Source organism: Trifolium pratense, linkage group LG1 (genome assembly GCF_020283565.1).
Source record: "Trifolium pratense cultivar HEN17-A07 linkage group LG1, ARS_RC_1.1, whole genome shotgun sequence".
Taxonomy (NCBI): Eukaryota; Viridiplantae; Streptophyta; class Magnoliopsida; order Fabales; family Fabaceae; genus Trifolium; species Trifolium pratense.
Genome location: NC_060059.1, coordinates 39,706,257 through 39,718,511, shown reverse-complemented (window position 1 = coordinate 39,718,511; position 12,255 = coordinate 39,706,257). Strand labels below are relative to the sequence as shown.

The following is a 12,255-nucleotide window of genomic DNA, read 5'->3' as shown; positions in this document are numbered from 1 at the left end:
ACAACGAAAAAGTCATTTTCACTGTTTCATGTTCTCATAAGATGGATGTATTTTTAAGCAGCAAATTTTACATAATGTTTTTCATCTGGTTAACTCACTTTTACTGATCCTATTCTTAAGTTGGGGAAATACACATTTTGTAAGGAAAACATTTTGTACTTTCTCTTCACATCAATATTGCTGCATTAAATTGGACTGCTCATTCCATAAACATCTTTCATTTTCATTTCATTTTGTTGCTTAAACAGAAATATGAAAAACTTCAACTTAAATAAAAAATCGCACAAATAAGAAAGTTCGGATATCTTCCAACTTAACCAATAATTTCAGATTCCAATCCAAACCTATAATACAATAAATCTCAAACCTAAGAACTTTACTGCAATGAAAAAATGTAAGCATAAATGCACTTATTCTTGTTCCAATTACAATATTGACATTTGAATCTATCATTATTTGGTTTAAACAAACACAATTCATGCTCATCTTTCAATTCAAGAGTACATCTAGCACTCTAATAGGCTTTTGAATAGGTAAGTACCCAATAGATACCATCCAATTAAGAGTAGAGAGAAGGATAGTAACCCAAGTAAGAAGGGCCATCCAACCATGAAAATACCTATGCAAACAACCACAACAAAAGGCAGAAAAGACCTTACAATAGACCAGAAATCAACCCAATGTCCCTTGAATAGTATCAAGATGCCTACATTTACCATGTTCCAACTCATTGATCCACCATAACAGAACCTATTCAGACAATTAGCAACAAATGAGTGACAGTTGCATGTGAAAAGGTTGTATGTTTTACTCTCGAAATGCCGCAAACTTGTCCTTAAGGCGTCGTCCCATGTTATTGCGGTCCCATACTCAGTATGCCGGTAGCCGTGTTTGCATGTATGTGCAGATAGGTTAGGAGGAAAGCAACACTGTAACATGACAGATGTTTCAAATAAGAGTTAGCAACACTGTAACATGACAGATGTGTCAAATAAGAGTTAACACTTTCAAACAAGTAAAATCGATTCCATTCGAAAATTTAACGAGAGATCATACGAAATGGCATCTATGTGTCACAAAACTATAACTAAATTAGTATTATTTTTCAAAAAGCAAGGTCAAATATATTCATCTAACAATGGCTTAAATTGAGTGATAATAATCTGAGCTTAATTGTTAGGGTAACAAACACATCTTATATTCAATATTGGCATGTGTACTCAGGATCCTGCAGCTGGAACTGGAATTGAAAATAATCTGAGCTAAATGTGGTTTAAAAAACCAATTGCAGTTAATGTGTTGATATAATTAGCATCTTACGATATCTACCTACCTATTCTATTTAGAAACCAATGTTGTTGATGGTGGAATATGACGTAAGGGAAACAATCCGCCATATAAATACAAAATTGAGGCCTGTGGCACTGCCATGGCAGGCATTCTTTCACAAATTGCCTATGGCAGTTGTCCAAAAATCTGACACGCGATTCCGCCATTGCATTTGTGGCGCCTTGGCCTCCATTTAACAACACTGATAGAAACAACAATTAAAGAGGCTTTTTAAGTGTGAGGCCTTATAAAGAAGAGAAAGAAAGGCGAAATAACAAAAAATTCAAATTCAATCAAGCATGGTAAATAGAAGATGAAAAGCCAGGTGAGTCCAGTAAATTCCAAACCAGAAGATTTATAGATGCCAAGGTAAAACCACCTGAATTCAAAGTGGACATACTTGTAGGTTTGGGTAGGGTTTAGAGATCCCTCTAACTGCGCATACAGCTCATTTTCAACAAAGAGGCCATACTACTAAAATCTCACAAACAACTACGAGATTTTGGTTCGAACTTGAGTAAAAGTGTACAACCTACTTTAGAAATGTGTTTGTGCTTCATAGGTTAGCTATGCTGGTCTATTCCTAATACATAACGTTTGGCTTTAATAGTTTCACTCACAAAGTATGCATATATTTAATTTTATGAATGCTATTTCTTGAATAAACGTGAACAATATGAACAAACAGAGGGAAATAAGATATAGAGACGGTAAATTTGAGCAAACAAGTACCTGTCTACGGTCGAGTTCCAAGTATCTTGCCACTGGACCAAAAGCAAAATCATCGACATTCACACAATATGATCCTGAAAAATCTAAAACAGTTCCATCCTCCCTGCATATGCCAACATGACCAATGAAGGGTGCCAACCATGAGACAACTGGAAGTGGATTCCAAACCAAACAACATGGAAACTTTGCATTCTTTGGATCAATTGGATCTAGGGGCCACAACTCATGCTCCAACATTTTTTGCGTAGAACATGATTCCTCAATGTCATAACTTGCATTTAACTCCATCATGAACGGCAGAACATACAGATTTGCTCAAATTTCTATAGAGATGCATCACCGGATCACATTGATCCTCCTTCAAACATCGCAACTCTGCTCACAATAAACAATCACAATGATCTGGAAAATTCACAAGCACAAAGACACCAAAAATCCAAAATCAACAACCAAAGTGTAATATAATTGTTATATTTATGAAAATCATGGTTAATAATAAAGTTCAAAATTGTGTGGTTAATCATATTCGGTGAATAGTTAATGAGTTGCAACACTTTGTTTCATTAACCATCCATTGAACGCAATTGACCACATATTTGAATTATGTTAACTATCTAAATATCTAAATTGTTGTTGAAATTTGATATCAAATTTGTATGTCAAAAGATCATTTCTCTTTATAAGCACGACGAACAATAAAACAATCACCATGTCCAATTTCAAACCAATTATTTAAGCAGAAATCCAATTACAACACTAATAGAAACACACACATACAGATGAAATCAAGCACAAATCAAAATAGGTTTTAAATTGATAACAAATCAACTACTTTAACTATGCAAGCAAAGCAATTAACTTTAGTCACAAAAAACACACACAAAAACAAGTACAATAGACAACAGAAAGAAAAAAAATCCATACTTTAGCTAAAGGGGTATTCTAATGTTCTGAAATATGAATACCCAAATGTCTCAAAACATTGTACATATCAAAATCACAACAGCAACAACAACAACAACAACAACAATAACATCATCAATGTTTATAACATTCTTAAAAACCAAAAACAAAAATAATTGTCTTTAAGCATTTACCCGAAACAAAGATATGACAGAAGCAAAGGGTGTAGTAAAATCTGTCTCTGAGGTCAGTTTGAAGTAAACAGAAAAAGTTGGTGTGTTCATTTTGATACAAAAGATTGGTAAGATTTATTTATTGTGAGGATGAAACATTGAAACCACTTGGAAAGAATAAAAAAACTGAAAAAAATAATTAATATTTGATTTTTGATAGTGATAATTATAAATATTTTTTAATAGTGATTTGATGATTATTACTTTATTTGGAAAATCTTGGGTTGGTTTGAAACAGAAGTAAAAGATGGGAAATTGGATAGATGCATGAACCTTTTGATGTCTCACTTTCAATGTGGGCCCTACTGCCATCTATGATGTAACCTCAGCTCAATATGTTTTTTATTTTATTTTAATTTTTTTATTTACGTCACGGTTCAAGTTTTCAAGTTGTCTGGTTCATCAAAATAAAAGTAAGCAAAATCTTTGAAAATAAATAAATTGTTTGTTGTTACATATAGTAGTAATATTTTTTTTCTTCAAAATAATAAAGAAATTTATCTTTTGAAACTTGTGTATTCAATACATTTTCTCTTCTAGTATTGTTGGTCTGTTTGGTTGAGTGGAAAATATGGAGTATAAAAAATTATGGAAACCAATGAATGAATTTAGACTAAAAGTTAGTTTAAATTCATTCATCGGTTTTTGTAATTTTTTTTCTCTCACTTTCTTTTCACTCAACCAAACAGACCATAAATGTAAGTTAATGTAGGTGAATGTATTTTAAATGTATAGAATCCAAATCCCATTAAAAGTATAAAAAGTCATCTCACCATCATTAATTTTATCTTCCCTCAAAAAAAAAATCATTAATTTTATCTTGGGTAAATGCGTGTTTATCCCTGCAAAGTTAACGAAATTTGATTTATCCCGTGTAGTTTTTTTTTTCTAAACCCACCATTGCAATATTTATTTTACCCCATGGGTAGACAACTGAGTATTTGCCTATGCATTTTCGATGACGTGACATGCACACGTGAAAAAAAAAAATATATTTATTTTTAATTGCACATCAGCTGATGATAATTTTTATAAAAAAATTCTTAAAACTTTATTATTTTAACACAAACTTTATTATGAAAACTTTATTAAATCCACGTCTTCATTGGTTGCTCACACCCATCTGGGTAAATTTAAGCCATTTGAGTTTCCAATCAAAGAATAACCCTAAATCCCAAATAAACAAAGTTTCGAATAAAATGAGGAAGATGAAGGTAGAAGATGATATAAACAATGGAGTTTCCAATCAAAGAATAACCCTAAATCCCAAATAAACACCGTTTAACATTTTTTAACATAACATGAATTATTTATGAATTTTTATGTGTAAAAATTAAAAAATTCATATTTAAGTCATCTCTTGTTAAAAAATTTAAACTTTTGTAAGAGAGATTCATATAATGTATTAAACATGATTGCAGAAAAAAAAAATTAAAATTTCGAATGATTTGCATGAAGGTTTTTGGGCGGTACAGAGATATCAATTTTGGGACACGAAGAGCAAAATTGCAGAGTTATAGAGAAGAAGATTGTTCCTCTCTGATGGCGATGCCCGGCACTCTAATATGCTATGTAACGGGAATTTTTAAGATTCTAGGGACGAACCAGTAAATCAAGTCTCAACGTAGGAATTCCAATGATTTGTTGTGTTTACATTTAGTGAATCTAAAATGGAGTTTTCAATCATCTCATTGGTCTTTGTATCAATATGGCTAATTCTAATTTTCTTAGGTTGCTCCAACTGCTTCTGTTGAGAAGCTATGTCAAAAGTCACACTTCCGTTATTGAATAGTTTGTTAAATCCAGTGTCTTATTCTTATTGGACGAAAGAACAAAGAAATCGAAGTGTAGGTTGTATTGATTCCAACAAAGGCCAATCTCATCCCCTTTTTGTAATCCCTTTCTAGCAACAAAACCTTTGGCCCATCCTTCCTTTAAAACATAGCTTCCTGAACACCATCTCTTGAGTTTGAGAGAGTGCACGGAGGAGTTCGTGTAGATATCACAAATTTTAACTTCAATTTCTTCTTCTTCTTTCATAGCATTAACACCCAACACAGGCAACATGAAATCCTCAACCAATGTTTTACCCAGCAACAATCTACTCGAACGGTTAACATCACTATTTTTCAACACTTTCCTGATCTTCCAAGCCTTATCATTGATTATCTTCTTTGTTGCACCATCAGTTGCTTGTTCCACAAGTTTCCTCTTGGTGGAAGAATCAATGGATTTTGCCTCACCAATTGTTGTTGTTGATGTACAATGGCATACACCTAGTGATAAATGGTCACAAACCTTGGTAGTATTGGCATAAGACATGGTTAGTTCTTTTTCTGTGTGTAATTGTAAAACTCTAAAACACAAGTTAATCATTTATATGCGCAGTTCAATAATATTTTATAAGTCTATTAAAACTTTATTTTGCCCCAAATCTTACTATATATGATGGAGATAATTTCTAAAATATAGTTTTGAAAGGTTGCAATGGTTAATTAGCCCTAATTAATGACATATTATTGACACGAATTGGTGTTTAGTCTAGTGGTTGTGTTAGTTCAATAACACTGCTTGGTTTTGGCTTCAAATCTTTGTTGCCCCAAATTTGTTATTTTATTTTTCATTTGAAAGTTGAAAAATGAAAACATTGCATTATTAGCAACAAAAAAAAAAAGAATGGCATTGTTTGGAATTGAACACATACCCCGCCAAGAAGATGTGATTATTGGCAACAACCAAACCAAACGTTGCAATATACGAGTTAGGTTTTCTCCATTTGATGAGCGCCATGTTCACGTGTTTTTTACCGATCGAAGCAAGGTTTCTACTCTTAATGAGAGACTTATTACACTGATTCATAAAGTAGTTAATGTCACCTCTGTTAAGTATTTTCGGCCTATTAGTTTGTGCAACTTGTCGTATAAGACTATCGCGAAGATGTGACCAGTCTACCGAAAAAGTTATAATACGACAAAGTAAAAAATAATAAAATATACTGAAATTTGATAAGGGTAGAATGAGAATATTGAAAAACATGTTGGGGTAAATGGATAATTGTTGGGGTAGAATTTTTTTTATTTCCATTCATACATCTCACAGTGGGCTTATGGATTAACAAAGGCCCAATTATCACAACCATAATAGTTAGTTGTGTTAATTGCTGAACAAGTAACATAACAAACTTAACTAAATTAATCATCTTTATTTGTAAAGTAAGTAAAGTACTATAAATTAATCATCTTTGAATTACACTGACGATATATGTCGATATTGTTAGATCGAACGTCTTTATTTGTGTTCGAATTAAGAGACCTTACAATTGTTTGTGTGAGTTTTACTGGTATTTATTACTTCGTCTACTAAAAAAAAGTATAATACTAAATAATCAAATATTTAACCAAAATATTGAGTTGAAGTGATTAATGAACTCCCCTAAAATGAATTGTTCAAAAGAATCCGAGTTTGATTCCTGATGGGAACAATTCTTGGTCAGACTTTACTTTCCTGACAGCCGAACTTCGAATAACCAGAACTCCTTTCCTCGAAAATCAAAGGATTAAAATTAAATTTAAAAAAATTTCGTATACTCCATTGTCCTGAATATACTTAAAATGGTGTCATGATAATGAGAGATTTAGTGCATAGGGATCAATGTGCTACAAAAAGTTAGTATCGTAGTAGGAGAGAAGAAGGTTCTTTGAAGACATAAACTCTTCTTTTAAAAAAACAAACATGAACTCTTCTTAATGCCAACAACTTCTTTAGTGGGTAGTTAAAATTTTACCAATTATTTATGATAATTTGTAGATAAATTTAATGTCTTAATAAGTTATAATAACTATTATTTTAGCATGAAAGAAGTAACTAACACAATATATATAGATGTCCACTTTAGTGAATTATCACCATTGGAAGTTGAACATTTTTTCTCAAAATCAAAGATATGAAAACCTTCTTCATTCTTTTGCTTATTTTCTCAATTGATTTTGGTATGAGTCATGATAATTGAATTTATTTTTATTTGAAATTTAATAACTTTGTATTTCTATAATTAACCATGTTTATGGTTTTGTACAGGAAATGAGGTGCAAATGCTAGAGGCAAAACAATGTTATCATGACTTCCCTGACTATTGTACTGTGAAGAATTTCATGGAAGAACTAAATTGCAAACTAAATTGCAAGGTTGCATGTTTTTCCTTTACTGCACATGGACAATGCCTCGATGATGAAACTTGTCATTGCCGTTGTTGTTAAATTATAAATTAAATTGTTATATTATATACTATAAAAATAAAATATCCATGGTGTTATTATATACTGTATTATACTAATGGTAAAATTAGGATAATTTAATTTAAAGTAAAAAAAAAAACTAATGGTAAAAAAGCCTTAAAACTGAAAAGTAGTAACAATCGAAATACACATCACATACTTTCATTAATAAATAATTTGTTAAGCCTATTTGTCTATCTTGATTGGCTTGAAGATTTGAAAAACAGTGAAATTAAAATGTCGGTTGTATCGATCCCAATGAAGACCAATCTCATCCCCTTTCTGTAAGCCCCTCCTAGCTACAAAATCTCTGACCCATCCGTCAATTAAAACATAGCTTCCTGAACCCCATCTCTTGAGTTTGAGAGAGTGCATAGATTTAGTGTCAATATCCCATATTTTCATTTGAATTTCTTTCGCAGCATTAACACTCAGCACAGGCAACATCAAATCCTCAACCAAAATTTTATCGAGCAATAGTCTACTCGAATGGTCAACATCACTCTTTTCCAACACTTTCTTAACCTTCCAAGGATCATCATATAGCATCAACTTAGTTGAGTAACCCCAATTTCTCCCTATATCATCATTGCATCTCTTCTTCTTTGTTTTCTTCTTTGTTGCACCATCAGTTGCTTGTTGCTTAAGTTTCCTCTTTTTGTTGGAAGAATTCAAGAATTTTGTCTCAATAGTTGTTGTTGTTGTTGTACAACGGCATAAACCTAGTGATAAATGATCACAAACATTGTTGTTGCTGTAAGCCATGGTGAATTGGTTTTGTGGGTACTTTGTTTTTCTTGTGTTTGGAAACAACCGTATGCAATTGTAAAACTCAAACCTCAACCTAATCTTTTATAGGCAGTTAAATATTCTATTAGTTTGTTATGATCTTTTTTAATCTCAAATCTTACTATTAGATATTAATCTCAAATATTCAATAAGTTTGTTATAATCTTTTTTAATAATCTCAAATCTTACATGTTTTACGGTAATGTATATTTATATTCAACAAAATCTTTTGGTATGAAATATTTGATATTATTTGATATTATGTTTTTTCTTACGGTAATGTATATGTTACTATATGTTATCTATGTCAAAATAATATCAAATATTTCATTAAAAAAAAATTATATAAGATTTTATTTACTTCGGTCTATGAAAAACAAATCCCTAAATCAAATAAAAAGAAAAACAAATCTACAATACAAGAGTCTGACTTGTACAACAAGAATTAAACACACTTTAACCAACATATTCACTTTTCCTCTTGAAAATAGGATGATTCTCATTCTCACTCTCACCCACCCCAAATCGTTGGTAACAATTTTATTTATTTTTATTAGGGTTTCGATTCTCTTGTGAATTTCGTTTGAGTATTAGGGTTTTGATCTCTCAGTCATGCAGTGATGATGCTCTTCTACATATACAGAGTATTACGTTGATTGTATTACCATTGTTGGCTTCAAGTATGGTGCTTATGGATTTGAGTACTTTGACTTACCATCAAGAGCTCTTAAATCAATACTTGGATTTTGACCTGCATGTAGTTGGGAAAGTACATTCTCTTGATGAGGTAAGGAGAGCAGAGGTATCGTTCGAATACATGACCGGGCGAACTTCCCTCATCAACAAAATTGTTGAAAAGGTTGTTGCACTTTCGGACTACGTGTTCAACAAAATTGATAGGTGATAAAAATCACTAATTACTCTAAATATTGCTAAAATATACATTTGCTCATTTTATTTTATAACTTTACAGTACTGTGAAATGCTACTACGTATGGTAAGAAAATGCAATATATAATATGTACATGGAAGTATAGAAATATAATATTAGATATATAGAGAACCCCTTCTCTCCAAATTAATTTTACAGTACAAGTTATGTACTACTACTCTTGAAGATCAGGCTCACCACAAAATGCATCTGGTTCAAATGATCTTGCAGATTCATCATTGTAAGCTCCAGGTATTGCTCGAACTCCTGTTTCTCTCGATGTTAGATAGCTTTCATCAATGTTACTGAAGGTTAGAGCACATGCCCCCAAGCACGCCGCCAGACCGATTAGAGTGATTTTCAATCTATTGAGTACAGGCTTAACCTTGAACATTGCAATTGAGTTTAATGAGCTTGTAAACAAATTTTATGCATATGTCTAATCAAATTTCACTGTTTTGAAATAATATCAATAGATTTAAAAGAAATTTTTGTTTATAGTGTCAGTGTATAGTTATTAAGCCCTAGTGATCATCGGTGTTGTCAATCATGGATCCTGAAAATAGTGGTTTGGTCAAATTCTGCTACGTTATAGTATTGCTACATGACAACAACGGGTCATCATTAAGACATGGTCTTCTGAAATTTTAGTTAAGTAATTCCTGAATCTCGATATGGCAATTACTACATGAAATGGTTTTGGTCACAAACGTGATTCTTGCCGCACTACCTAAATAGTCTCTTAAATCTTAAAAATCTATTGTATTCTCAAAACAAAGAAAGAAGAAATAAATGTTATAGCTCCTAGTTAACGAAAGTCAGCAACATTGAAGTGCAGCAGTAGTTAAATAGAATGCTTACAGAAAATGATCCCAAGAGTCTATCACGCGCCAATACTTCAGGAGTCTTCACCCATATCTGTAGAAAAATATTTAGGCTTAAGAGTAAACATAAACATAATTTAGACGAAGACCTTGTTCTCTTTAACTTAAATATTCCATTAGCAAAACACAAATGAGTTTAATTTTGATGCATTGTCAGTGTAAAAACTTTTACAGTGTCAAATCGCAACCAATCATATACGTGACTTTAGAAATGATTATGATTGAAATCAAATGTTTTTAATGATTTGTCGATTATGGTTGATTGACAGTGTAAAAAAATCTTGACACTAATGGTGAATATGAATTAATTAAATCATTTGTTTACACCATCCAAACCTCCAAATAAACCAGAACCAATAACATACAAAGATGAACCAATAACAAATACCTGACCATCATACCACCCTGTCTCCTCATCTGCAATATCAAGTGAAGAGTGATCACTAATTATGCAACCCGTCGCCAAATTTCTCAATAACTAAAACTTTCATATTCATTAACATCTCATCATTAAAGAAAGAATAGATTAAACAACAACATAATACATTAATCATATCTGATACTAGACATATCAGTGTTCGAAATATTTCAGCCATGGTGTCATGGCATCGCGGTTTTTGTCCTAGCTGCAGAACCTATTACATTTGTCATTTTTCTGCCATAGGCCACAACGCCATATTTTATATGGCGGATTTTTGGCTACCCCCTAATAATCCGTCATCCACAATTGTTAACAAAAACACTTATGTATAAACTACTTTCTATAATCTAAGAGTAAATGCAATTAAGTTGTTTTATTTTATATAAAGTGTCAATAGTTTTCACAAGCTATTATGAAGAATTTATTATGAAAACTATAAACAACTTAGAGACATATATTTATAGGCTCTCCAGGAAACTAGTGTGAATGTATATAAGTCCAAATAAGCTGATCATAAACTCATGTTTAATGTGATTTTGAAGTGAATTGTTATAATCAATTCATTAAAGTTAAACTATTAATTAATCATAATAAAATTTTCATTTTTGTTTCTTTGTATAACATGTCACTCAAGGAATATGTTTTGAGTGAATTATTTGAGCTAATATACTAAAACAAACGTTTGCGAAAACAACTTATATAAGCTATTTTCAGCTTATTTCAATAAGTCCTCCAGGATAGTTTATCAAAACAGCTTACGACTAACACGAAAACAGTTTGACTTTATTTTATCTTCTGCTGTAGATATAGTTAACACTTAGGGCCCGTTTGGATTGGTATATTTTTGAGCTTATGCGAAACAGCTTATGCAAATAAATAAGTTTTTATGTATTATTATAAGCTTTTCAAGGTAGTTTACGAGAAAACAATTTATAAAGATACAATCTTTGTGGGTGAAAACTTATGAATTAACATAAAAGTTTATTTATTTTCATAAGCAGAAGATATAAGTGGTTAATTAAGCTATTTTTCCACACAGGAAACTCTAAGATAAAGAAAGAGTGAGTGGAGAGAAAAGATACATTACATTCAACAGTGGCACTGAGTAAGCGATTACCGACATAAGCCCAACCAAGATACATCCTAACAACCGCAAATGTAACCGCCAAAACACCACTAGAAGCTGCACCAACAATCTTCTTAGCAGGTTCAGATTGAGCTCCAACAGCACCAAACCAAGCTACAGGTAACCCAACAAACAGAGCAAAAGAAAATCCCACAACAAAGAGACGGGAGCCAAATTCAACCACATCGCCGGCTGCCCATGAAAATGGAAACGATGTTGACAATGATTGATACTCATTTATGGGTTGTTGTTCTAATGGAACAGGACACTCTGTTCCGTTTCTTGAACTTAAACATAATAATGGCAATAATTTGGTTTTGTTGTTGATGGTGGTGTTGGTGGTGGTGATTGATTTGTTTGTTGAGATGAAAAATATGGTTTTTGTTGATGAAGGGAACGGTGACATGCGTATGTGTATTATAGCCATTGTTGGGTTTGTTGCTCTGTTCTGTTCTGTTCTGTTCTGTTCTGCATACTCTGTTTCTCTCTCTCTTTAGTTTGCTTTTCTTATTGTCCACATGTTTTTTTAAGCGATAATAATAATAAAGTGATTATTATTGAGTTAATTTTTTCTCTAATTTTGTTGTTGTTACGATTGTTCATGAATTTCTCTCATTTTATTAGTTTTTTTGG

The 12,255-nt window shown here is 31.9% G+C and overlaps 4 protein-coding genes across 6 annotated transcripts; all 4 read right to left on the bottom strand.

The window, feature by feature from the left end:
• Positions 1–395: 395 nt before the first annotated feature.
• LOC123916916 (protein REVERSION-TO-ETHYLENE SENSITIVITY1) lies at positions 396–3,394 on the bottom strand. 3 transcript variants are annotated; one of them, XM_045968505.1, is made up of 3 exons: positions 3,159–3,394; positions 2,062–2,463; positions 396–929 (listed from the first exon to the last, which is right to left on the bottom strand). In XM_045968505.1, the coding sequence occupies exons 2-3, from the start codon at positions 2,350–2,352 to the stop codon at positions 507–509; spliced, it is 714 nt and encodes a 237-aa protein (XP_045824461.1). In that variant the 5' UTR covers positions 2,353–2,463; positions 3,159–3,394; the 3' UTR covers positions 396–506. The 3 variants fall into 3 exon arrangements, with proteins under 3 accessions (XP_045824461.1, XP_045824474.1, XP_045824467.1); XM_045968518.1 differs by having other exon boundaries at positions 2,062–2,436; positions 3,159–3,351; XM_045968511.1 differs by lacking the exon at positions 3,159–3,394 and adding an exon at positions 2,986–3,075.
• A 1,573-nt stretch (positions 3,395–4,967) lies between these two features.
• On the bottom strand, positions 4,968–5,519 carry LOC123894058 (B3 domain-containing protein At2g33720-like). Its single transcript, XM_045943937.1, has one exon. The coding sequence runs from the start codon at positions 5,517–5,519 to the stop codon at positions 4,968–4,970; it is 552 nt and encodes a 183-aa protein (XP_045799893.1).
• Positions 5,520–7,591: 2,072 nt separating this feature from the next.
• On the bottom strand, positions 7,592–8,236 carry LOC123894049 (B3 domain-containing protein At2g33720-like). Its single transcript, XM_045943924.1, has one exon. The coding sequence runs from the start codon at positions 8,234–8,236 to the stop codon at positions 7,658–7,660; it is 579 nt and encodes a 192-aa protein (XP_045799880.1). The 3' UTR covers positions 7,592–7,657.
• A 1,017-nt stretch (positions 8,237–9,253) lies between these two features.
• On the bottom strand, positions 9,254–12,126 carry LOC123916887 (uncharacterized protein ycf36). The gene is made up of 4 exons (XM_045968465.1): positions 11,584–12,126; positions 10,464–10,492; positions 10,053–10,109; positions 9,254–9,576 (listed from the first exon to the last, which is right to left on the bottom strand). The coding sequence occupies exons 1-4, from the start codon at positions 12,047–12,049 to the stop codon at positions 9,367–9,369; spliced, it is 762 nt and encodes a 253-aa protein (XP_045824421.1). The 5' UTR covers positions 12,050–12,126; the 3' UTR covers positions 9,254–9,366.
• Between the last annotated feature and the right edge of the window lie 129 nt (positions 12,127–12,255).